The sequence below is a fragment of the Thrips palmi genome, unplaced genomic scaffold (assembly GCF_012932325.1).
Source record: "Thrips palmi isolate BJ-2018 unplaced genomic scaffold, TpBJ-2018v1 HiC_scaffold_16, whole genome shotgun sequence".
Taxonomy (NCBI): domain Eukaryota; kingdom Metazoa; phylum Arthropoda; class Insecta; order Thysanoptera; family Thripidae; genus Thrips; species Thrips palmi.
The window spans coordinates 15,336,350-15,362,393 of record NW_023144625.1 but is presented as its reverse complement, the minus strand read 5'-3'; the positions used below and the strand labels follow the sequence as shown (position 1 = coordinate 15,362,393).

The 26,044-nt window shown below is 61.0% G+C and overlaps 1 protein-coding gene across 1 annotated transcript in view; it reads right to left on the bottom strand.

The window, feature by feature from the left end:
• LOC117643032 (probable G-protein coupled receptor CG31760) overlaps positions 1-26,044 on the bottom strand; it is a 60,270-nt gene that overhangs the window by 31,295 nt on the left and 2,931 nt on the right. Inside the window, exons 2-3 of the mRNA XM_034381670.1 lie at positions 22,405-22,669; positions 18,461-18,812 (exon numbers count right to left, since the gene is read on the bottom strand). Of these exons, the coding sequence (XP_034237561.1) occupies positions 18,461-18,812; positions 22,405-22,669 (617 nt within the window). The remainder of the gene's footprint in view (positions 1-18,460; positions 18,813-22,404; positions 22,670-26,044) is intronic.

The window sequence follows — 26,044 nt, the reverse complement described above, 5'->3', positions numbered from 1 at the left end:
TCCCCGTTTGCACGTCGCTGCCCGGCTGCTTCGAGTGGCGGTGGCGGGCGGTGGCCTTTCAGACGGCTGACGTCAGGAGGAGACAAAAGGACCGTCGGTGTGTGTGTGTGTCGCGCGCGCGTGTGTGTGTGTTGTGTCTATCAGCCTAGCGTCGCATCAGTGAGCGTGAGCCTGTCAATGAACATAAGGACCACCGAAACCAACTTTTCTCTGTTTTCCACAGGTAAAATTTGAATCAAAATTTCTCCAAACTTTCTTTTAAAATATGTCCGTGTGACTGGAGTGTTTGACTCCATTTTTGAGAGGAGCGCGCCGCAGTCGACCTTGGCGGAAACGGAGCGCGACGATCCATGGCAGTGCGGCCACACTGGTAGAACTTGCATGCTTAAATCAAGCATGCAACTACGCTTCAGTTTTACCAGTGCAGTGCGGTCGAGGAGGCCAAGACGGAGACGGCGGGCCGAACTCGGCGGAGCAGGAGAAAGGATCGAGAGAGAAGGAGAGAGGTAGCAGCAAGCCGGGCTCTCAATGGATTGCTCACCGTGCAATACCGCGCATTACCCTTGCCATTTTCATTTTATGAGGAAACTCGTTTCACGCCACTCTGAGCCCTCTGCTTGGCAGGGTAGGTTACCCCTCGTATTATACTTTCCAGCCTAGCCATGCGGGCCTTTTATCTCCCTCTCTCTCTCACTCTTCCTTTCTTTTAACTGGTAATGCAAGCGACGTCATGTTTTTCTTTGAGGCCTTGCTTGTCCTTGCAGAGCGCCAAGAGAGAGATCCACCACCCACTCGGCCCCAGAAAAAAAAACTGGGCTGAAAATACATAAAGGAATTATTCGTCGAATGGCCATCGCAACCTCAGTGACCTGGACTGCGAAAAGGGAAGGGGATCCAGAGCGACCAGGTGAAAATAAAAATGAAGAGGGGGAAAAGTGGAAGACAAAATTCTACCTTCGTCCATCACTGTGCATCACACCTGAGTGACCTAAACTCCGCCACAAAAAATAAATAAATAAACGACAGCGAAAAAATAAACGACAATGATGCGACCCCCATCAAGGAAAAGGCGCTTCCAATACCCTTAAAGCCTCTCCCTCCTCCCCCGGGCACTTCTCCTTGGCAGCCCGCGTCCCGAACGCCTCGCGTCGCCTCGCGCCGCTCCCTCGGGAGGCCGTCGTTGCCGCACCGAGCGCCGCGCCGCGGTTCACGTAAATTTAATGTAAAAGCTGCGTGCGCCGTGATGCCGAACAGCCACTTCCGCAATTACCCGAAACAACAACAAGGCCGGGAATAAGGCTGCCGTTGTTGTCCTTGTTTCTGCTGCCGGGCCGACAAGCGGCCTTGATGAAGCCGTCAGACTCGCGCGGGCCGTCCGATAACCAAAACATGTTATTGCAAGCACGGAGCTGCAGGCTGCAGCGGTGCGCGGGGTTTCGCGCGGATTGGGACCACTGAAAGGAGAAGGGAGAGGGGGGGGGGGAAGAGGGGAGAGAGGTTAGGGAGGGATCATCTTTCACCGCCAACACTTGCCTGCAGCCCTCTCCCTCGATTCGCGCCTTTGAGCGAAAATAACGCTGCGCCAGCACCACCAAAAGCACCACCACCACCGCCACGACCACCATCACCACCGCGACGAAGCGTGGCGGCCGCCGTCCACTTCGCGGCGCAGCGCTCTAAATCAGAGATCAATTGGCTGAGAGGCCGAGGCGGCCGAGGTCCCGGAGGGGGATGAAACCGGATCCCGGCGCTGGTATTCGAACCCGCGCCCGGCTGGCTGGCGGGCGGGCTTGGGCGTGGGCGCGACGTCGGCCACGGTCGGCCCCTTGTTCGTGCCGGGCTGGGCCTGGCCCCGGCTCAGCCTTGACCGTGGCGGGCGTGCTGAATCCGGGGTACGTGCGGGGAAAGATGCATAGAGGGAGGCCAGGCTGAGCAGGCAGCCCGAGCCGCCAGACCGAGCAGCCAGCCCGAGGCCGGCGCGCAAAGAATGCATCACGCATCAGGCCGCGCCGTATCAGTCAGTCTTCATTTGGGCGGCCATGGGCGCCGCCCAGTGGCGGTGGCGGCCGCGCTGGAGGACGAGAGCCCTCAGCATCATTCCTAGAGTAGCTCTGTCTATCTCGCACTCATGGGGCGTCCTCTGTGGCTGCGAGAGAGACAGAGCGACGAAAGCGACCCTCGGAATCCGTCTGCAGCCCTTTATCATGGCCGGACGCGCCGTGCCGCCGAGGCGGCCACCGCGGCGGCCGAGGCTCCCCCACTGTGATTTAATGGTCGGTCTGCGCTCTGCGAAACGAAAGCGAGTTGCCGGGCGGCGTGACTGCCTGACTCTGACTGCCTCGGGGCACGGCGGCACGGCGGCGCTCGCGCGCAGTGGGCCAGAAGACTGGTAGAGGCGGCGGAAAATCTAGACGCGTTTTCAGCTCCAGAGTCACTAAAAAGGACTTGAACCGAATGTGACCCCACCGATGGATTCCTCGTTCGCAGAGCAATCCATTTGGTGGGGTCACACGTTCGGTCTAAGTCCATTTCAGCGACTCTGGAGCTCAAAACGCGTCTAGAGTTTCGGACGCCTTCACCGGTCTTCTGACCCACTGTGCGGCGGCAGGGCGGCACGGCGGCGCGGAAGGAGTGTCGGTGCTCGCTAGCGGCGTAGCAGCGCTCCGACTAGAGCGGGTAATACTCATTGTAGTCGGCGGCGGGCGATATTTTAAGGGGCCGCGCCGCTCTCTGCATTCAAAACGCTTTTCCAAGCAAATGCATGGAATTTCAAGGAGCGGCAAAGTGTTTCTGGAGAACGAAGCTCGAGGTCGCGCTGCACTAGGCCAGCACCGCCAGCACAAAGGAGGAAGGACACTAAGCGGGCGTCCTGCGTTTTTAATGCGTGCTTTCCATGCGGCGATGCGGCGATGCGCTCGAGGACTCTACACTGTGGAGTCACCCTGTCCGGAGGCCGGGGGCGCCACCTCCGCCGCGCCGTCCGCCCCCAGGGCCTTGTCGAGGTGCTCGGCGTGCACAGCGCCACGGTGTGGGCTCCCCGCGGCCTGTTGAAGACTGGATTCCGAAAGCCGTCTTCGTCGCTCTGTCTCTCTCGCACCTATACGGGACGCCCCATGAGTGCGAGAGAGACAGCGGACTCCCGGAATCAGTCTGCTGGCGCGACACGTACGCGTTTTCGAACGGCACCAGGACGGACGGACAGACGGGCAGACAGACGGTCGAGAAACTTTGTCGACATCGGGGATGAGATTCGCCTCAATAAAACCCCCGGACGGCGGCGAGGTACCTCCGCGTGGTCGGGGAGGGGAGGGGGAGGAGGGGAGGGAGGGGAGGGGGGGAGGGGTAACGTGGGCGTAACGAGAGCTTTGACAGCACGAGGGCTCCCTCAAGAAGCGGAAGGGCTGTAAGAAGCGGACGTGGGGGGAAAGGAGAAAAAAAAAGAAAAAGAGAGAAAGAAAGAAAGGTGTTCATCCCTCGCGTGAGGCCCTCGAGAGGCCGCGGCGACCAGCGCGGAGGCGGCCGGCTTATCTGGTGGATCGAATGAGCGAGACTATCAACCAAGACGGGGAGGGCGACGTGGAGGAGGAGGGCGACGAGGGGGACCGAACGTCGTCGCCAATGATTTTCCCGGTCGAACGGGAACGCCACGCGACCGACCAGGGAGTGAAGCGGAGCGAGGGGGTCGACAGGAAGTGCGGCAGGCCCTGGCCACGGCCGCCCTGGCCCTGGACGCGGATGTGGCGCCCCAGAGTGAGGCGCCACGCCGTCGCTGCCTGACGGGACGCCCCATGAGTGCGAGAGAGACAGACACCCCGCCTGGGAATCAGGTCTGAAGGACCGCGCCGGGGCCGGGCCGCTGCCGCGCTGTTCCCGGAAGGGAACCCACCGCACCGCATGTCTAGTGTAGTGGCCGGACCGCAAAACCGTCAGTGCCGGTAAGCCGGGGCCCCGTCCCGCTACCGCCCCACTAGGCAGGGCCAGGGGCAGGGGCACGCCATGCCACAACCACTCTCACGACGGGCTGTGTTGAGCACAGTCTGGCGCTCCTGTCCACCGTCCACCACACCGATTGACTCGGACGGTCCGCCTTGATCGCGCGCTATTCACACCGAAGCGGGAATCATTTTGGACTTGTTTCTCGTGTTTTAGTACAGTAGAGGCAAGCACGAGGTAAAGAGCCACCGTCCAAGCGACCCGACAACAGCACGTCCCAAGAGTGCGAGAGCGACAGAGCGAGGAAAACGACACCCGGTATCAGCCCGCGCCGCGCGCCGAAGCGAGCGAAGCAGCGAGACACAAAAACTAGCGCCGCGCCGCGACATGCGAGCGAAGCGGGCGGTGGGGGCGGGCGGACATGGCCTCGGACACGGCGGCGGATTCATGGCGAGGATTTATAGCCCGGCCCTCCCCACGCCCTTCGGGGCCGCCAGGGCCTCCGGGGCTTCGGGGCCGTCCGCGGCCGTCGGCGTGCGCAAGGCCCATTGCACCCCGGCATGCCCCGGCCACGGTCAACTTCACCCGCCCCGACTTCGCGTTCCACTGCGGGCTAATTGTGCCGAAACGGGGAGCCAACGCCAGCGAAGCCCCGCGATGAAGCAGGCCGTCGTGCTGATGGCGAAAAACACAATCACACACACACACTCACACACACACGCCTGCACTGCCGTCACGGCCCGGAGAGGGGGAAATGGGGGAGCCAGTGACTGCGCCGAGGCGCACAGCGAGCGGCCCGAAGGCCGAAGGCAGGCACCCGAAGGCACCCGAAGGCACCCGAAGGCACCCGAAGGCACCCGAAGGCGGGGGCGGGGGTCGCGGCATTACTACTCGGAATTCCAATTTGGCGGCGGAACGCAAGACTATGGGATTCTGCAGAGGGCTGGCGGGGCGGACCGATGCACGCATGCAGGCAACAGCAGCACAGCCCCAACCCCTCTGCTCCTCGCAGCCATTCAAACTCGACTCGATGTTTGCCATAGTCAGACCGCACTGCCGGCTGGCTAAATTCGGCGCAGTCGCAGCGCGCCGCCCTGGCGGTATAAAAAGGAACCATCTTTGTTATTGGCGGGGCCCGCGGCGGTGCAGGGCGGTGCAATCCAAAGCCCCCGCCGCGGGCCCCACCGGGCCGACCGGGCCGCGCCCCGCGCCAAACCTCCGTAAGTGCCCCGTCCCCCGACGCCACTTGCTTCCCTCTCTCTCTCCTCTCCCTGTCTCTGTCTTTCCCGTGGCCCGCTCGGCGTGGGGAATTTACTATGGTTGCTCCGGCTGCTTTATGTTTCGCATTTATAAAGATAGGGCGGCCAAGGAGGGCGGCGGGGGCGGCGGGGGCGGCGGGGGCGGCGGGGGCGGCGGGGCGGCGGGGGCGGCGGGCAGGTCCCCGCCGAGAGTCAAACCGGCGGGGCAATCGTAGGAAGGAGCACTGCGCTGCGCTCCGAGGCATCCCCCCCTCTCCATCCACCCCGCCATCGCACGTCCTTGCCGATCAAGGCGTCCTCCCCCCCAGACGGCGCGAGCCTGCTCGCTATGGGATCTGCGGTCCAGCCGGCCGGCCGGGTCTAGGACTAGGACTAGGCGAGTCGCCGTCCTTGCAGGCTGATCCCGACCGATATGCCTCTCTCTCTCTCTCTCTCTCTCTCTCTCTCTCTCTCTCTCTCTCTCTCTCTCTCTCTCTCTCTCTCTCTCTCTCTCTCTCTCTCGCACTCGTGCAGCGTCCCGCCTGGGTGCGAGAGAGACAGACCAACGGGGCGTTTTGGGGCCGCCGATTCATTGTCTTTTCGTGCGAGGAGGGCGACGACGGGGGCACAGCGGGCCGCCAGCCCGTGAGAGTGAGAGAGACAGAGCGACGAAACGATTTTCGGAATCGATATCAATCAGCGCTGCAGGAACCGTCGGGTATTTAAAAGCAATAACGCGCTCTGAGAATCCCCACTCCAGCCGAAACCGTTCCGTTAATGTCTTTTTCTGGGAAGGCTCATATGCTGGGCGTGCCGGCGTGCCCCCGCGTGGCCCGATTCCGCCATTTGGTAATTACAGCCGAGAGTCGTGTGCAGAGCTGAATCAGCGGGTCGGCGCCACAGTGTGGCGGCAGCGCTGTGCAGGACGCGCTGTGCACATACTCCGCGTCGCACAGTGGGCCAGAAGACCGGTGGAGGCGGTCAAAACTCTAGACGCGTTTCGAGCTCCAGAGTCGTTAAACAGGACTCAAACCGAACGTGTGACCCCACCAATGGATTGCTTTCCGAACAAGGAATCCATTGGTGGGGTCACACGTTCGGTTCGAGTCCATTTGGGCGACTCTGGAGCTCAAAACGCGTCTAGAATTTCGGCCGCCTCCACCAGTCTTCTGGCCCACTGTGCGTCGCCCGCCAAGCCTCAATCTGTCTCTCTCGCACCCGTGCCGAACGTCTCCCGAGCGAGTGAGACAGAGCGCCGACGAAACCGCTGTTGGGAATGAGACTGCTGCAGCGCAGCCTGACAGCCGGGCCGACCCTACACCCGAGAGGCCCTAGAGGCCCGACAGGGTCCGACCCAGGCCGGAGCCGCACTCAAAGTTACAAAACAATCACACTGGAATCACGACCGCCTAGGCCGGGCCGGCCTAGGCCCACTTCTTTATTTCATCAAGGCATCAGGCACAGCGCAGCACAGCGCCCCCAAATGTGCCCGCGTGTGTGTTTGTGTTGGTGTGTCGGCGTGTGCGTGCGCCATGTTCGAAAACAGAGCGCTCTGTTGCTCTCATTGGCAATTCATGAGTGGAGGGGGTGCCCCGCACGCCGCGCACTCCGCGCACCCGGACCAGCAGGCAGAGGGCCAAACTTCTACGGCTGCCTCCTCGGTAGTGGTGTGAGTTTGCATGTATGTGTGAGTGAGTGGGGGGGGGGGGGGACCGGCGACGAGGCTGTGTCCGGGCCGGACGAAGTGACCACACACACACACACACACACACACATGCACCACACTCACCACAGACACACGCGTGCGCGCGCATGTGGGACTGTTGCTCCTGCAGATCGCACTCCCCGGCCAGGCCGGGCCTTGGTCTTGGGCGCTCTGCGCTCGGCGCCGCTTAGTTGGAAGCGGCCCGGCGCTGCCCGCACGGTGCGCACGGTGTAGGCGCCCGCCTCGCCTCGGCACACACCGTTAAGGAGTTGGGGCGCTAACAGGTGCGAAACGGGGAGGAGGGGGGAGGGAACCCCTCAATTAACCCGGGACGGAGACGTGCATATTGCAAACAACGGGCATTGCCAACCAGCACAACAGGAAGGTGTAGGCGGCCAGACGCGGATACTCTCTCTTGGCTTCGAGAAGTTGTCCGGTAGGCAGGCTAAGGTTGGCAACGTTTTCGACGGCGGTGCGTGGTGGTGACTTTGCCTGTGCGGCAGCACGGCAGCACCGGACCGGTGCACACTTGCACATGAATGCCGCCTAAGCGCTCGCCCCCCGGATGCGGCTCGCCGCCGGCTTGCCGTTCGCCGAACATCTCAATTATGCATCTGCATCCGCAGGGAGGGATTTGCCGGGACGCTGATGTGCGAGCGAGTGTGCGAGGCAAGGCGAGGATGTGGGCGAAGGGCGGGGCGACCCGGGCCGGGACTGCCAGGACTGCCAGGACGCAGGAGTGAAAGGAGGCGGGGCTGCCCAAGGGCCGGACCTGTCGAGTCGGGGATGGATGTGAATTATGTATCGACGAGGTGAGAGCCTGGAAGGCGTTATCAAGTTGGCCACCACGCACGCCCACGCACTCACTCGCTCCGAATATAGTCTGTGGGGCATTAGAAATAGCCTTCGGGACATCAGAAATAGTGCCCGTGAAGTTGGGGTCATCCATAAAGTACGTCAGCTATTGTTATTTATTTCACGTCACTGACCTTCTCCCCCTGTGTCTGCGTGTCTAGTGCACCTAAGGGAGACCGCCCGACAGCCCAAAATTTTGACAGTGTACACGAGGCAGGTGAGTCCAGCGTCTCCAAGTCTCCATCTCGTCTTGGCCACTGACTCTTTTCACTGCCTCCCCGTCCCGCTTTCTCTTTGGCCCTGGTCTTTTCTGTGGGGTCCCGCCGGCCTCGGCCTCCGCGGCAGTGCCTCGTCTTCGACCTCTGCGACCCCCAGCACCAGACTGACTCCGAGAGTCGCTCTGTCTCTCTCGCACTCACGGGGCGGCCGCATCAGGTGCGAGAGAGACAGAGCGACGAAAACGACTCTCGGAATCAGTCTGCTGCTGCCGCCACGGCGCGCCAGGGTCCCGCACACTGGAGGCACGCAGAGGAGAGGCCTTTCATGTTTTCATCTGCCAGCCGATTCCGAGGCGTCGCTTCGTCGCTCTGTCTCTCTCGCACGCCCACGGGACGCTCCGTGAGGGGGACAGAGACGGAGAGGGTGTGTGAGCTTGGCGGACGAGCGGAGCGTCAAAGGGGAGGAGCCGCGGGCTGGCCCGGGCCACGCACCTTTCAACGTGGAGATGTTTTTCATACTCTTCAACTCAGTGCAGGGCGCCCCCCCCCCCCACACACACACTCACAAACCTTTACCGGTGCAGGCATATGCGGGTGGGCCGGACGGAAGAGGCTGGAGCCACGGAAAGCCGAACCGTGTCGGACCCCATCTGCCTATTGCTGCGAGCCCACTTGTGTGTGTGTGTGTGCGTCTGTGTGGTACGCAGAGTATGCAGTGTGTGAGTTTGCGAGGCACCTGATCCCCAGGGAGTGCCGGAGTCAGGCCTTTCACCCGCTGCATGCACACTGATTGCGCGTAGTCGTCACTCCGTCTCACTCGCACTCGCAGGGCGTCCCGCATGGGTGTGAGTGAGAGAGAGACACAACGAGGAAGCTGCCACGCTGCTGCAGCTGGATTCAATGCAGCCGGCCTGCCTGACAGTGGGCCTGACAGCCGGCCGACAGCAGCCTAGCCTGGAACAATCGCACCGCCCGCTGCGTCAACACCGTCAAGGGAGTCCCAGGGAACAACAGTTGGCCCTGGTCCTTGGTCCTTCCCGCTTCGGCTTCGGCGAGGATCCCCCTGCCGGCCGCGCCTTGGGGCTTGGCGGCCACCACGTCACCGCGCTGCCAGCGCCGCCGCGCTGCGACACACAGGACGCGCGGAGCGACGTACACTCGTAACGACGTGCGGAACAGCCCGGCGTGATGGCGGAACAGAAACAACGCCAGCTCGTTATATTCACGGCGGCGAGCGTTATTTCATTAGCGGCGGCCATCGAGACGGACGACACGGCGGCGCGGCGGAGCGCGGCGGAGCGCTCATGGCGAGGCGGCCGCCGGTGTGGCCATTACCAGCAGTCGCCCGCCCTCCTCGCCTACATGCTGCCCGCGCTTCTGCGGGACGGTTCCGAGCGTCGCCGCGCCGTCTCTCTCGCACTCACGGGGCGCCCCGTCCGGGTGCGAGAGAGACGGCGCGGCCGAAGGGACCCTCGGCATCAGCCCGCCGGCCGTGCCGTGATTGCGCCGCCACCCCATTAGCCCCGAACACGATCGTGGCTCAACACCGCACTCGCCCCGCGAATAAGTTGCAGCCCTCTCGGGCGGGGCGGGGCGGGGCGGGGCGGGGCGAGGCGGGGCGGGGCGCGGCGGGGCGCGGCGGGCCCACATCGATTTGGCAACGCGGTGGCGACCCTCTAAAATCCGCGGCCGCGGTGCCGTTGTCTTTCCTACCGCGGACTTGTTAGGAAGTCCGGAGGACGACGACGACGACCTCCACAAACACGACGACGAGGACGAGGACGAGCGACAAGACAACGCACCGCGGCAGGAAAAGCAGCGAAAAGGAGACAAGGCGGGAAATAAGACGTCGTCGCCGGGGAAACAAGGGGAGGATTTTGATGACTGAACAAGCAGGCCACAGGAAGGAGTAGGGAAGGAGGGAGGGAGGGAGAGGCCGGACCGGACAAAACTCAGCGTGCAAGTTTCTGGCGAAAACTCTATTCGCACAACCCAAGCCCGGCGGAACGAAACAGGGCGGGGCGGGGCGGGCTTGGCGCGTGGCTCGGCGTGTGATGCGGCAGCAGCGCAGGCACACCATTAAAATGCAAAAGTGACTTTGTTTTATTTGACAAAGGTCAGGGACAGCCTTTTGACGCGATGCACGCCCGCGCCGCGCGGCGGGGTGGGGTGGGGCGGTGTGGGGTTGGGTGGGGGCGGCGTGTTGGCGGCACACCTAACATAGCATACCGAGTCTCCTCCCCTCCCCGAAGCAGGGCGTCTGCGTGGTGCCCGCTGCAAATGGCCCCGCCCACCAGAAAGCCATTTTTAGAAAAACGCGTCGCTGGCCATCGTCAACGAGTACAATACGCTCGCTGTGCACGCTGCGCGCCGCGCCCTCCATCAAATCGCCAATAACAGCAAACGACAATCGGTGACTAAAAGTGTTGCATCCATGAGTTAATTTTTTTTTAAGGTTTTGATTGTTTTGCATGTTTTTATACTTTTTACGCGTATTATTTTCGGTCCTGCGCGCATTGTCCTATGGCCGCAGCCGCCCCAGCGAGCGCGTTCAGCAGCTTGATTGTTTGTCGTTTTCGCCAGCCTCTGTCTCTCTCGCACCCACTCGGGACGCGCCTTGACTGCGAGAGAGACGGAGCGACGAAAGCGACTCTCGGAACCAGTCCGCAGCGCGTTGGAGCGCCACAGCGTGTTGTGTTGGCTAATCTTGGCGCGGTGCGGGGCTGTGCCCATGGCTGTGCCCATGGCTGTGCCCATGGCTGTGCCCATGACTGTGCCCATGGCTGTGCCCATGGCTGTGCCCATGGCTGTGCCTGTGCCGGCCCGCGGTGTGGGCTGTAGCGTGGCAGGGTGGGACGCGGGACGCACGCGGTACCGGGCAGGGCCGGGCAGGGCGCGCGGCCCGGCTAGGGCGACTGTATACCGAAAACAATGAGGCAGATCAACACCAACAATAAACAGACAAACAGCAGAAACTCGCTGACGGTCCCTGACACGGCGCGGCGCTGAGTTGATGGATACGCGCGAATCATCATCCCAACTCCCCCCCCCCCCCCCCCCCCCCCCGGGCCCCACCCTAGCAGATGTACACCAAGCGAAGCGTGGCTTTCTGATAAAGAGAGCAGTGGCTCGCGAAGATGTGATTACTCCACGCCGGACTGCAGCCCAGCCCACGGTCCAGGGTTCCCAACCTGCTCAGTCCGCCTACAAGGCGGTGTCCGGGATTTGCTGTCGTAGTTCCCTGCGCTGCGCTTGGCAACTCGTTCACACTGAGGCATTATAAACGGAATTATAAATGGTATTTTCATGACTTCAAAATGATGAAAATTTCACTACAAATGGATATCATTTTTACTCCAACAGGCAGCAGTGCAGCCACCGTGCCACTGCGGAAAACGAACTGCACGCACCGGTTTTGCTTGAACTGGTCCGTTTTCCCGGATTTCCGCTTCGAGCTTGAGTTGAGCACTCAAACGAGAACTCGCCGTTGTGCTTTCCGCGGAACGTTTGTTTGGCCATCGAGAACCCCTGGCCTTTCCATCTCTTTGTGAATGGAGTGGCCTGCAGCGAAACTGATCGCCGGAGCAGAACTGGCTCCGGGGCGCTGCGTCGCGCTGCGTCGCGCTGCGTCGCACTGCAGCACAGCATGGTCGGTCGGTTCCTTGGCTGAAGGACGCGTGAGGCGAGGCGCGAGGTGCGCACTCGTCACGCAGGTCACGTCCGAATCGCACGCGCCGTTTACGTCGCGTCCCCACAACTTTTCTCTCGTCCAACTCGCCTTCACCATGAGCCCAGCAGCCCGCGAGGCTCTGCCGCCGCGCCCCGCCGCGCCGACCCGGACAGACTAAAAATGCATGAGTGTCCCGTGCCGTCCCCACGACCCCCGCGACGGTGTGCTACTGTACGGCCTTCGCGAAGGCCGAGCCCCCTTCTCGCTTGCATGATCTGGGAGCAGCGAAGCTCGGCGCCACTCCCGGCCTGGTCTTTCCATGTAGTTTGCAGACAACACCCCCACCCCACCCCCCCCCCACCCCAAGCCGATCCCACGACGATTTCGCCCCCACTTCCTATAGCGGGACCCCCATGCCCGCCGGAGGGCAAACCCCCGCAATCCCCTCCGCCTCCCTTCCAGGCCGTTTTCAACCGTGGGACGACACATCTCGTCATATCTGCGGCCCCCTCGTCACGTGACGACACGCGACGTCACGCATCACGCGCGTCAATGTGGAACTGATGGCGGCCGGTAATGACTTCGTCACACACAGAAGAGAAACTTGCGAGCGGAGCGCCTTGAAACCGCCGCGCACGCACGCACACGCTCCGCGCCTCTCTCTCTCTCTCTCTCTCTCTCTCTCTCTCTCTCTCTCTCTCTGAGACACGCCAGCCGGAGCCCCTGCGAAGCGGAGGTTAGGCAGCGCGACGCACAAGTCTGCTCGGCGGGCTGGCCTACCCTCGCTCGTCGGGCGCTTCAGCCGCCGGCTCGGTTTGCACAGTAGTCAACTCATTCACAAAGCAAGTGGCTGTTGTCCGGACCAGGTTGCACTGGCTGGCGCCTCTTCAGAGTGTACTCAGAACTTGCACAGGTCTTTGTCATCACGTTTTCCTGGGGACCCTCGTAAAACGAACAAATTAAAACTTGTATAGTTTTTATTAGTTTTTTAGTAAATTTTGTTAAATTTTAAAAATTGAATTAAATTTGACTAAACTTAAGTATTTTTAATTAAGTTTCATTTGCAAAACTAGAATTTGTTAATCTTTGTAAGCTGCATTTATTCAATTTAATTTAAGATTTAATCAAAGCAGCTTACAAAGATTAACAAATTCTAGTTTTGCAAATGAAAATTAATTAAAAATATTTAAGTTTAGTAAAATTTTAATTAAATTTTTTAAAAATTTTAACAAAATTTACTAATAAACTAATAAAAACTATACAAGTTTTAATTTGTTCGTTTTACGAGGGGAGTTGTTCATTTCTCCTACGTAAATGTTCGCCTACCTGTCTATTTCGCCTACCTATATTTCGCCTACCTAATAAAAATATTGAATAAAAATATTCAATAAAATTTGCCATTTTTCGCCTACCTATGGTTCGCCTACCTAAAAAAAAAATTTAAAATAAAAATATTCAACAAAAAAACGAAAAAATCGGCGGCAAAAAGTGGTAATACGAAAGTCTAAAGGAGACCCGCCGATCAGCTTCGGTGTTCTTTTTTGGGAAACCCGGGGCCTTCATCCGACGCTCCCTGCCGCGCAATTCGACAGATTAGGGGGTTCGTAAGGCTGGCCCACCCGAAGTGCGCGCGGTTTCTGTGGTACAGTGAGAGTCCAGATTCAGAGGCCTTACCTCAGGGGGTCACATTGGGTATTTAAACCCCGCGACCCCGAGTGCCGAGTCTAGTCAACTCCTCTACCCTGACCGCTCAGCCACCGAACCAGCTTGTCGGCGGCGATGTCGCAACTCCTCTTGAGCTGCCGTTCGAGAAATCGGGCCCCCGAAAAAAGGGTACCTGGAGCGGTCTCGAACCCGGGACCTGCCGCTTCCCACATCATGCTCTTAACCACTGAGCCACCGGACGCCATGGCACCCGCCCTGCCTGCGCAGGTACCCAATTTCTGTGGATATACCTCCCCAAGCAATTGGTCGCCGAAAAAATTGTGTATAGTACCGGTCTCGAACCCGGGACCTCCCGCTTCCCGCGACATGCTCTTAACCACTGAGCCACCGGGACGCCATGGCACCCGCCCTGTCTGCGCGGGTACCCACCCTTCTCTGGATATACCCCCCCAAGCAATTGGTCGCCGAAAAAATTGTGTATACAAACCGGCCCCGAACCCGGGACCGGGCCCGCTTCCCACATCATGCTCTTTACCACTGAGCTCCCGGAGGACCATGATGCTCGCTTTGCCAGCGCTGGTACTCAATCCTCTCAGGATAGACCTCCTCAAGAAGTTTGTTGCCGTTGCCGAAAATTTTGCTCATGGCACTAGTCTTGAACCCGAGACCTGCCAGTCAGGAACGGAGCACTCTAACCACTGCGCCATCAGTTTGGTATGCATGTCACCCACCTAGCGCCAAACTTGAATAGCCACCCATCTTGCTTGATGCTTGACAAATTATAAGTTCGGCGCTAGGAGAGCAGCGCCCATAGCAAACTGGTGGCGCAGTGGTTAGAACGCTGCGTTCCTGACTGGCAGGTCTCGGGTTCGAGACTAGTGCCATGAGAAAATTTTTTCGGCAACGGCAACAAACTTCTTGGGGAGGTCTATCCTGAGAGGATTGAGTACCAGCGCTGGCAAAGCGAGCATCATGGTCCTCCGGTAGCTCAGTGGTAAAGAGCATGATGTGGGAAGCGGCAGGTCCCGGGTTCGGGACCGGTAGTATACACAATTTTTTCGGCGACCAATTGCTTGGGGGGGGGTATATCCAGAGAAGATTGGGTACCTGCGCAGACAGGGCGGGTGCCATGGCGTCCCGGTGGCTCAGTGGTTAAGAGCATGTCGCGGGAAGCGGGAGGTCCCGGTTCAAACCGGTACTATACAAAATTTTTTTCGGCGACCAATTGTTTGGGGGAGGTATATCCACAGAAGATTGGGTACCTGCGCAGGCAGGGCGGGTGCCATGGCGTCCCGGTGGCTCAGTGGTTAAGAGCATGATGTGGGAAGCGGCAGGTCCCGGGTTCGAGACCACTCCAGGTACCCTTTTTTCGGGGCCAGATTTCTCGAACGGCAGCTCAAGAGGAGTTGCGACATCGCCGCCCACAAGCTGGTTCGGTGGCTGAGCGGTCAGGGTAGAGGAGTTGACTAGACTCGGCACTCGGGGTCGCGGGTTCAAATACCCAATGTGACCCCTCTGAGGTAAGGCCTCTGAATCTGGACTCTCACTGTACCACAGAAACCGCGCGCACTTCGGGTGGGCCCGCCTAATACGAACCCACTAATCTGTCGAATTTCGCGGCAGGGGGCGTCGGATGAAGGGCCCCGGGTTTCCCCTAAGAAACCGAAGCTGATCGGCGGGTCTCCTTGAGACTTTCGTATTGCCACTTTTTGCCGCCGATTTCTTCGTTTTTTTTGTTGAATATTTTTATTTAATTTTTTTATTAGGTAGGCGAACTATAGGTAGGCGAAATAGACAGGTAGGCGAACATTTAGGTAGGAGAAATGATATAGACTCTTTTCCTGGGTGCGGCCCAGTTGGCTCAATTTAGACGCCACCACAGCACGGCGACGTGTCTGGCGGGGCGGGGCGGGGCGGGGCGGGACGGGACGGGGCGGGGCGGGGCGTGCACGTGCAGCACCGAGGGTAGGGTAGCGGACTGCGATCGCGATGACTTTACGACGGCCGAAGTCCAGTTGGATGGCAGTATTAATTTTACAGCCGCCAGGGCACCGTAAAACGAACGGCTTCTTTACGTCCGCGTGCGCATAATATGCACGCAGCAGACGCCCATTTCTGGAAGTCGCCTTCGCCTCTGTTCCTCTCGCACTCACGGAGCGTCCCGTACAGGTGCGAGAGAGGCAGCGCGATGGCATCGACCCTCACCCACTGTTTAAAAAAAAAGTGGAGTCATTGACAGCGTGGCTGTTTGAGCCTCGAACAGCGTGGCTGTTTGAGCCTCGAACAGCGTGGCTGTTTGAGCCTCGAACAGCGTGGCTGTTTGAGCCTCGAACAGCGTGGCTGTTTGAGCCTCGAACAGCGTGGCTGTTTGAGCCTCGAACAGCGTGGCTGTTTGAGCCTCGAACAGCGTGGCTGTTTGAGCCTCGAACAGCGTGGCTGTTTGAGCCTCGAACAGCGTGGCTGTTTGAGCCTCGAACAGCGTGGCTGTTTGAGCCTCGAACAGCGTGGCTGTTTGAGCCTCGAACAGCGTGGCTGTTTGAGCCTCGAACAGCGTGGCTGTTTGAGCCTCGAACAGCGTGGCTGTTTGAGCCTCGAACAGCGTGGCTGTTTGAGCCTCGAACAGCGTGGCTGCAGACCCCGTCCCCGCCCATGGCCCATGGCCTTCGCGGGGAGCCACCCTCCTAGTGGAGGTGGCAGCGCGCGCGACGTGCACGTCGTGGCGACCCCCGGTCAGCACAGTCAGCACGCGCATAAACAAGGCCAAATAATTCATCTTACGTGAGTGCACACAGACACACCTTCATCTACACACACACACACACACACGCACGCACACGGACGCAACAGGAAGGGATCGCGGCCGCCACGGCTTTCACGGCAGCGCTGTCAGCAGTGTGCTGGCGGTAGTCCGATTCCGAGAGATTCTGCTTTCGTCGCTCTGCCTCTCTCGCACTCCCGGGGCGTCCTGCATAGGTGCGAGGGGGACAGAGGGGCGAGGGCGTCTCCCGGAGTCGGACTGCCGCCAGCACCGGAAGAACAGCCGGAGGAATAAATATCTCACGGGAACAAACAGAAAAGCGCGTGTGTCGTCGCGCGGCATTATTGATGTGTACTCGCTGTCTCTCGCTGGAGGGGAAGGGGAAGGGGGTCCCGGGCCAGGGGTGGCGATAATCCGATTTCGAATCCGGATGGGATCCCTTTTCAGGCGGTCAGCCGGGCCAAGTCGGGAGTGCGGGCCGGGGGGCCAGATGATTCCGCGTGGAAGATGTGCGAGTCCGCACGGCCGCGAGGCGAGGCGCCGCGAGGGCCGAGGGGGGCAGCGGGGGCAGCGGGGGGACGGTGGGGGTGACAGGTGTCTGGGCGGGTCAGGTCCGACTCGGCGGGACCCTCTGCCTCCCGGGGGTCCATTCCACGGCGCGGCGGCCAGTCCGCCTTCGGGGCCGGGGGGCCGGCGGGGCGGCATGCGAGAGTGCCGAGTGCCCCATGCGGGGCCCCATGCGCAGCACGCCCGCCACGTGACCGATTCTAGGGCACTTCAGCCCGGGCCTGCAGCAGGTGACCCACAGAACACGACCTCCCCATTTACTCACACCACAAGGGGGACGGGAGAACACACTGTAAAAATTTGTTGCAGCCTGATGACAAAATCGTCGATGACATTTTCGTCACTTAAAATGGTGACTCATCACTCAAAATGATGACATTTTCAACAGAGCTCCTTGCATGGGTGTTGCAACGATGTCGCCACCAACTGGTTTGACGATATTATTGTAAGAAAAGTTAGCCTGGGAGTTGTCATCCAGTGGCAACCAAAATGTCCGTAGTGGCACAGCGCAGCGACCACAACCTACTCTCCTGGATGTGGATCCGAACTGCAGTCGGACCCGACATTTCCATTTCGGTTATTTTCTTTTAATGGGCGCTTGTTCAGTGGACTTCTGCCTTCATGAAAGAGGAACGAATGTTTGTTTCGACGCAGCGGCGAAATTCAATGACATGTGCATGATTGGGGTCTTGTCATGTCGTTTCATCGATGTTTCTTTTTATTCATTATATGAATTGTTATTTTTTTTTTATTTGCTTCTCCCGTGCACGTTTCCCGGCACTCGCGGTCCCACCGCGAAACTCGGCGCCTCGCCGCGGAAGGGGAAGCAAGGGAAACACACGTTGGCCGCGCGGCAACAAGCAGCTAGTCAGGAGCGATGCGTTCTGTGCCGCGGACGGACAGCCCAACTCATCACCCAGTCCTCGTCCAGGAGCGCCTTTTTTTCTCTCCTCCCCCCCTCCTCCCCCTTTCCCCCTCCTCTCCTCCTCCTCCTCCTCCTCCTTCCCCTCCTCCTCCTCCTCCCCCTCCCCTCCTCCTCCCCCTCCCCTCCTCCTCCCCCCTCCCCTCCTCCTCCCCTCCTCCTCCTCCTCCCCTCCCCCCCTCCTCCCCTCCTCCTCCTCCCCCCCTCCTCCTCCTCCCTCCTCCTCCTCCTCCTCCTCTCGCCCCCCGGCCTGCCCCTGGCCTGCACCCCTTCCCTGCGTCGAGCCGCACAGCCGATGCCGTTTTTTTCCGATCTCATTCGCCGAATAAACATCAAGTTCGGCGCCGTCTCAATAACTGCGATTCATTTCCGATTTCTGGAACAAACAATGGCCGGTTGAGCCGCGAGGATGCCTGCCTGCCTGCCTGTCTGCCTGTCTCTCTGCCTGCCTGCCTGTCTGCCTGTCTCTCTGCCTGCCTGCATGCTCGGTTCGGTCGGCTGCCCTTCGCTGCCCTTTGACGGCCTGTTGCTCGCGGTACCCGTCCCCAGTTTGCCCTTTCGTCGAGTGCCCCGAGTGTAACAGTGTAGCAGTGGTGGCCGGCACGCCGCCACATCCACGGTCTGGCGCACGGTGCGGCGCGCTGGCGCGGCGGCCATGTCGCCGGCTTCCAATTTGCATGTCAGCAGGCCAGTTTAAGCTACATCAAAGCCTCGACGGCGACCTGCTGCCTGTGTCTGATGGCCCGGTCGGCGGCACACTCCCTTCCTCGTAGCGCGGTTCGCGGATAGGTTCCCCTGCTGAGGGTTGGACCCTCGGTTCGATCCCGGCTAATGCCACTTTGGCCATGTGGCTACCTCTCCGCCCCCGCACTGTGGTTCGAGCGATGCGGCGAGCAGCCGAGTGGACTACTGGACGTACTACAACTCACCGTGCGCGATCTGGTTGTAGTTGTAGATGACGCGCTCCGCGTTCTTCCTCGCCATGTAGAACCACTCGGACGTGTTCTCCAGGTACTTGTACTCGACGGCCAGGTCCTTGACGAGGACGGGGCCCTCGGGGAGGCGGTAGGCGAACGGGCAGAAGAGCCAGTAGTCCTTGTACTGGTGCGCGTCGTAGCAGTTGCCGGCCGCGAAGATGTCGTCGTCGAACTCCACCATGGCCATGACGAGGGCGTGCAGCAGGTACTCGGAGTGCAGCACCTTGGCGCCGGCGTACTTCCACAGGCGGGTCAGCATGTTGGCGCGGTTCACCGCCACGTCGGCCTCCACGCGGAAGCGCTCCTGCGGACAAGGTACAAAGGGCGCTATAGTGTCGTTTCCGTCGCTCTGTCTCTCTCGCCATCGTCGGACGCTCCCCTATCGGCGCGGGAGCAACAAAGAGACGAAAAGGTCTCTCTGAACCAATCTGCTGTCTCGGTTGCATAGTGTCGCGATGAACATGAGGCACCATGAGAGAGAGACTGCGGAGTCAATACGCCTTGGAGGGAAGAGGCTTTGATCCGATCCTTTCAGTCCGTCGAACACTGACGTGCGGGCGAACGGGCGAACGGACAATGAGCGGGCGGACAGACAGACGGACAGACGGACAGACTGGGCCGGCAAAGCCGCCTGCAAGCTAAGTACGCTGATGCAGGCCGATGCGATGGGATGGGCCGGCCGGAGATCAAAACGGCCACAACGGGGTTAGAGGGCTGTGGCCGGCCGTGCCGCCCAGCGGGGCCGCCCCGCCGTGGCCACGACCCTCTCAGCCCTCTCATCACACCAGAGGAAAAAAAATCGACCAAGCAGCGTACCAACTTTACCTTTATGACTTTTAAAAAACTGAAATGTTGACGTAGTCGTTTCAATTCAACATAACCGAGGGAATTCTGGCCCGCTTCTTAAGCTTGTAACTTCGCCCGCAAACGGGCGTCTCAGTGGCAACCCGCACTGATACCAAGCCGGAAAGCAAACCGGAAACCGGAAACCCCGCGCTCTGGCGTCGCCGCGTTCGTCCTCCTGGGGTGCTCTGGGGCCCCCCCGCCGCCCCCGCCGCCGCCCCCGCCGCCAGCCCAGCCTTTAGCCTTAGTTACTGCGCCATATCTCGACGAGACGAGTGGCAGCGTGGGGGTGGGGCGGGATGGGGCGGGGTGGGGCAGTGCCGGGGCAGTGCCGGGGCAGTGCCGGGGCAGTGCATGGGGGCGTGGCGGGCAGTTACGACGGACACAGCGCCGTTGACAAGTACCAGCGCCAGTGCCAGCGGCAGACCCAGCCAGGCCGCAGTATCAAAGTTACACGCGCGTCGCCAATAGTTGGGATGTCCAGTCAGTCCCGGCCACAGCAGCCTGGTTCCGAGGGTCGCCCTGTCTCTCTCGCACTCATGGCCGGCGTCCCGCTCACGTGCGAGAGAGACAGGGCGACGAAAACGACTCTTGGAATCGGTCTGCAGTCCCGGCCAGCAGCGGCCTAGGGCAGCCAGAGGGACTCAGAATTAGCCGCTCTGCCGAGCAGCACAAGAAGGGGGTTCGGCTCTTGGACCTGGCGTCGTCTGGCGTGGACGTCTCGCGTCCCGGACCGGACGGCCAGGGCGCACCACGGCGTCAGTGATGGCCGAAGCGGTGCCCGTGCGCGGACGACTCCCAAAACAAGCTCCCCGTCCAGCCTCGCCTCCAGAGCCTCCAGGCCTGCCCGCCGCCCCGCAGAATCGGGCCATCGCCTGCTATCCATCCATATGCATGCAAAGCAACGCCATGTAACCGGGCCAAAGTTGTCGCAAAAAAAAAGGATTTTGTTTTCGTTCCGTTTTTGCGCGCGCCAGTTTTTAACTTGCGGCATGCTGTTGTCGAAAGTAACACCTTCGACACAAGTTTTGGCAGTTTACCCGGCGAGTGTTTTGCTGCTGCCACCGTTGGCAACCCTTGGCGAGCCTCGCCGCATCGACCATCGACACGTGTCGACGCGTCACAGCTGCCTACAGTGGCGGTGCTGCCACGCCACTGCCTCCTTCCCCGCTGCCACAGCTTTTTCTTGCATCTGTCTGCAGACTGATTTCGAGAGTCGATTTCGTCGCTCCGTCTCTCTCGCACCTGCACTTGACGCCCCGTTAGTGCGAGAGAGACGGAGCGATGACGCGTGGAATGAATGAGTCCGTGCCGCGGGCGGAAGGAGAGGAAGAAGGCTCTGCAGCGCGATTCGTCCTTCTCAAACAAAACACAACGGCGACCGGTGTCCTTGTTTCCTTCCCTCGCCTGCCCGGGCCTGGCCCGGGCTGCCTGGGCTGCCTCCGCACCGGAAGGGGATGGGGGTTGCCGCCCTGCCCTGGCCCTGCCCTTCGCATCGACAAACAACCCTTATATTGTCACACGAGACAAGTCTCTTTCCGTATTTTTATCATCCCCTTTATGAATATTGTCTCAAACCGTCCGACGCGCTCTGTGTGTGTGTCGGTGTGTGTGTGTGTGTGAGTGTGTGTGTGAGTCCCTTTCCAGCGGCGAAAATCACTGCTCACTGCCGGGTCGCGAACAGGCGCTCAAGCCAAATCGAAAGAGACTGTCACTGACAGTGCGGTGGAGCGGCACTCCGCTCGCTCCATCGCCTGCAATTGACCTCTTGGCTCCCCGCCTCCGCCGAACCTGCCAGACTAGACACCTGCCGGACCCGACCGAACTCCGATTGCCGATCAGTCCACTTGTCAGCATAAATGTTCCCAGACCTTTTTTGAAGCATTTTGTGATGCTGCCGAGTTCCAAAGTTCCTATTCGCGTGCTGGTATTTCGCTCCTTCGTCGTGTAGGTGAGTGTGGTAGTGGAGTCAACAGTTTGGCGGCATCGGTTCGCCACAAAGCCTCAGTCGGCAACGCGGCGCCGTGCAGTCGGCCGGAGCGTAACGGGAAAGCGAGAGGGCTCCCCGTAGTTTACAGTTTGTTCCCGCGGGAAGGGCGAGACTGGCTGAGGCTGCTGCTTCGACACCCGTCACAAACTTGGCGCGCTCGGCCCCTTTCACAGCACTGCCTCTCGTTCCGCTGTGTGTGTGTGTGTGTGTGTGTGTGAACCCACCAATTGACAGCCAGAGGTGTCCGGCCGGTCCAGTCCATCGGAGAGCAACGCAAGACCCTCGCGGGGGCACAACGCCTGCTGCAGACTGATTCCGAGAGTCGTTTCCGTCGCTCGGACTCTCTGGCGCTGCACGTATGTGCGAGAGAGACAGAGCGACGGAAACGACTCTCGAGATGTCTGCTGGTCAGTCCACCGAACCGCACCGTCGTCTGGAAGCTGTCCGAAACGCGTGTCTTCGCCCCGCGCTGTCGAGTCGCCCTCGTGCACCCTCGCCGCTCGCGCCTGGCTTTTGTCTCAGGGAGTTGTGTTCTCTTCGCTGCGCTGCCCAGCGCTGCCTTTTGACCAGTCACTGCCCGGCCGCGCCGCCCCCCGTCGCACTGCTTGAAGCGTTCCGGGTTCACGTTCCAGCAGGCTCCCCGCCGACTTCCTTCGAGAGTCTCGAAACAAACAGGGCGGAAGCAATCAAACTTTTATTCTGGCCGGTTGGTCCGCTGGCTGGTCGCCCCCTGCCTGCAAGCCTGCTTGCAGCTGGAATGCGCACCGTGCCTTCGCCGCCTGTCTCTGTCTCTCTTGCTCCTGGGGCGTCGCGCGGTGGTGCGAGGGAGACAGAGCGCGGCTTCCAGTGGAGCTGCTGACGGGACGGGGACGGGCTTGGGGACGGCAGAGCCCTGGCAGCGGGACGCATTGCCTCCGTAGCCTCCAACACGGCCTATGGCGCCTGCAATCGACGGGATAGGCACCACGGCCGCACGACTGCGCGCGCGCTGCCTACCTGCCATTACCATTACCATTAACGACTGCACTGCGCCCTCCACGATGTGGAACGAAACTAGGCTTACCTGCGCGTAGCGGTCCACCACGCCCTCGCCCAGGTTGAGGTCTGTGCCGGCGGTGCAGTTGCCGCCCAGCAGGTGCTGCGACTCGACGATACGCAGGAAGCGCGTCACGATGTCCACCTCGCCGGGGTCCACGCCGCCCACGTCATCCACGTCGTCGTCCTCGTCCAGCAGCGTCCGGTTGGCCTGCCGCGTGCCGCCGCCCTTGGTGTTGATGAGGGCCTCCTCGATCTCCTCCAGGTGGCCGTGCACGCGGGGCCGCGTCGTGCTGGGCACGTCGGCGGCGGCGGCCTCGGCGTCCTCGACGGGCGGCGTCGACGCCCTGGCCGCGCTGCGCGTCGTCCTCGCGTGCTGGCTGTCCGGGGCGTCGTTGTGGGCCGCCACCCACGGCGGACTCGGCTGCTGCGGCTGCTGCTGTTGCTGCGGGCCCCTGCTGTGCCGCGAGTGGCGGTGCCGCACGCCCCGGCCCTCGGCCCGGCCCTCGGCCCGCGTCGCGCTGGAGACGGCGAGGACGGCGACGAGCGGCAGCAGCAACCGCAGCACCAGCATGGCGAGGCGCGGCGGGGGCCCCGGGGCCCACTAGGTGGCGCTGGCGGCGACCCGGCCCGGACGGCCCGGACGGAGAGGGCCCGCGCGGACGCGGCCCGGCATGGCAGCCACAGCACCTGCCGCAGGGAAGGGACATACGGTCTCAAGGACAAGCTCTACGGCCTCATTCCCAAGGATCCTCTCGTCCCGTGTCTCCGTCGCACTCACGGGGCGGCCCGCCGCGTGGCGAGAGAGACAGAGCGACGAGAGCGTCCTTCGCACCGGAACAAGGTGAGCAGCCACTAAAGCAAAAGACAGCAAAGTGTTGGAATTCATCTCCGCGCGCAATATTCCAGGTGGCGGAGACGCGCCGCCATCTCACAGCCCCCCCCCCCTTCCTTTTCCGGCCCGTGGCGCGTGAACGGCACACTTTGCGAAAAATTACGCCGGTTCCAGCCCACCGCGTACCGAGAAAATGGACGCCCGACTCCCCACCCCAGCCAGGTGGCGCGTGGGTGCAGCCGCGGTCGTTGCCGCTGGAAACTCCTCCAGACGCCTCGCGCCACATCCTCCGCGCCGCGGGGATGATCCCGCAGTGCTTCGCCACCGCGCATCCGTCTCGCTGGAGACTGCCTCGACGAGCACGACGAGCACGACGAGGACGAGACACCCAGTCGCAGTCGGGGTGGCGGGCGAGGCGGCGGCGCGAGAGGCGCGCCAATGGTCACGGACGAGGGCAAGCTGGCGCGGCCCGGAGGCCGAGGCCAGGCCCGGCTAGGCCCGGCCCGGCCCCGCAGCGACCCTTTGCGCGACGCCGGCCCTTTTTCAGTCTCCGGGCCCTCGATAAGACTCCCCGCGCGCCAATCGGATTGAGTCCAGGATCCTATTTGTCGCAGGTCGGGCCTCCGAGTCCCCGGCCGGGCCGCCCCCGCGTCCTTGTCGTGGTGATAATCCCGCGGCACCGGCCCGGTCCGCCGCAGGGCCCCGCTGACGCCGCAGAGCCCGGTGGAGCCCCGCCCCGCCCCGCCGGCTCACGGTCAGGCAGGCCGGCAGCCCCGCCGATGCGCGGTGTCACTTTTCTTCGGAGACAACGGCTAAGGGGGCTTGTGTGCCCCTCGGCCGACCTCGGCGAGGGCCTCGACGGGGTGCTCGGCGAGGACGCACCGCCGCCGTCGTCTTACCCCCTGGCTGCCCCTGGCCCGCCCCACCCCTCTGCTTGGCTGGCTTTGCACGGCCCGTTTGACAATGGTAGTCTTTCTTTATATCCCCGGCCCGCTCCAGAATGCTGCGTCGCCCTGGCCGCCCCGCCCCGCCCCGCCCCGGACGCGGCGAGGGGCCGAGGCCGCCGAGGCCCCAGAGGAACGCGACACAGGACAGCCGGCAAAGGACCGGACCGGGTCGCTCGCCGAGTCCCGAGTGCAGGAGGTAAAGCTCGCGTCGGTGTTTGAAAACGTGTTTGAAAACGTGTTTGAAAACGTGTTTGAAAACGTGTTTGAAAACGTGTTTGAAAACGTGTTTGAAAACGTGTTTGAAAACGTGTTTGAAAACGTGTTTGAAAACGTGTTTGAAAACGTGTTTGAAAACGTGTTTGAAAACGTGTTTGAAAACGTGTTTGAAAACGTGTTTGAAAACGTGTTTGAAAACGTGTTTGAAAACGTGTTTGAAAACGTGTTTGAAAACGTGTTTGAAAACGTGTTTGAAAACGTGTTTGAAAACGTGTTTGAAAACGTGTTTGAAAACGTGTTTGAAAACGTGTTTGAAAACGTGTTTGAAAACGTGTTTGAAAACGTGCGCACACACGCTCGGCGCCGCAAGGCCGCCTGAAGGGCACGGTTCGTTCTCGACGCCTGGCCGCCGAGGCACCGCGGCACCGCGGCACCCCTCGTTCCGGCTGATGGCTGTGTGACTGCCACGGGGGCAACGGTGTCATCATCCCGCACAATGCCATTATCCTTTCCCGCAATAAAAATCGACGGATTTTCACTTTTTTTTACGACTTTGTTTTCCTGTACTTTTTCTTTGTTGCCCGCATCGTTACCGCAGTTTTGGCCGCGCCTGTATCGCCTCGCCGACCGCCAAGCACGCGCGCCGGCCGTGGTGGAGGGCCTCGATGGCACCCTGGAGCTCAATTACTGCATCCCTCTGTATTTTTCCCCAGGAGGGCGTTCAGGCGGCCTTAATTGGCGCTGCTGCTCGCGCTGCTGCCTGGCTGCCTGCCTGGCTGCCTGGCTGCCTGCTGGCTGACGGCCACCTCATAAACACAGACCCTCCCGGCATGCGGGGGCGTAAAGGGGCCGGTAACTGGGTGCGAGTCGTTAACGGTACGATTGGGGACGCACCCGTGAGCACCTGCGCACACACTCTCAGTCTCTCTCTCGCACGCACGCACGCGCGCACTCGCGAAATGCGAAGAAACATGCAGTGGCTTTGGAGCGAAACAAAATAATCTGTCTTCCGGACCCCGTTCTAGTGCAAAGAGAGAGACAGAGCGGGCGAGAGAGAGAGAGAAAAGGGGAGACTCTCCTAAAGCGCATTTGGCACCTCTCGCAGCAGCATCAGAGTCTGTGTAAGGCGCTGAGTCTACTTTGGTGCGAAGAACGCGGTGGAGGCCGGCCCGGGTCGCGCGGCAGTCTTGCCTTTTTCCATTAATTATACCGGCGTCCGCTCAACAGCACCCCCTCCTCTTTTTCCCCGCCCCTGCCCTCCCAGCCTCAACGGTCTTATTTTCCCTTAGTAGATCAGCAGATTGATTCCGAGAGTCGTTTCCGTCACTCTTTCTCCCTCGCACCTACAGGGGACAGCCGGGGACAACCCATGAGAGCGAGAGAGCAGCTGGGCCGGTGAAACTCGAGCGCGACTCCCAGTGCAGCGAAGGGCGAGTCGCTTCAGAAGTCTGGAAGTCGGAGAGGAAAGGGGGAACCTTTTGGCGGTGATTTGTCTACTCGTTTGTTGGCGTTTCCTGCTTTCTTTTCCTTCCCGAGAACACCTTTGGCGGCGATGAGGGCCGTCTAGCGAAAAACCGAGAGCGCGCTCCGAGAGCACTCCGCCGTGCCGTGCCGAGGCGTGCCGTGCCGTGCCACTCCCGCGCCGCCCCGCCCAGCGACCGGCGGACTCG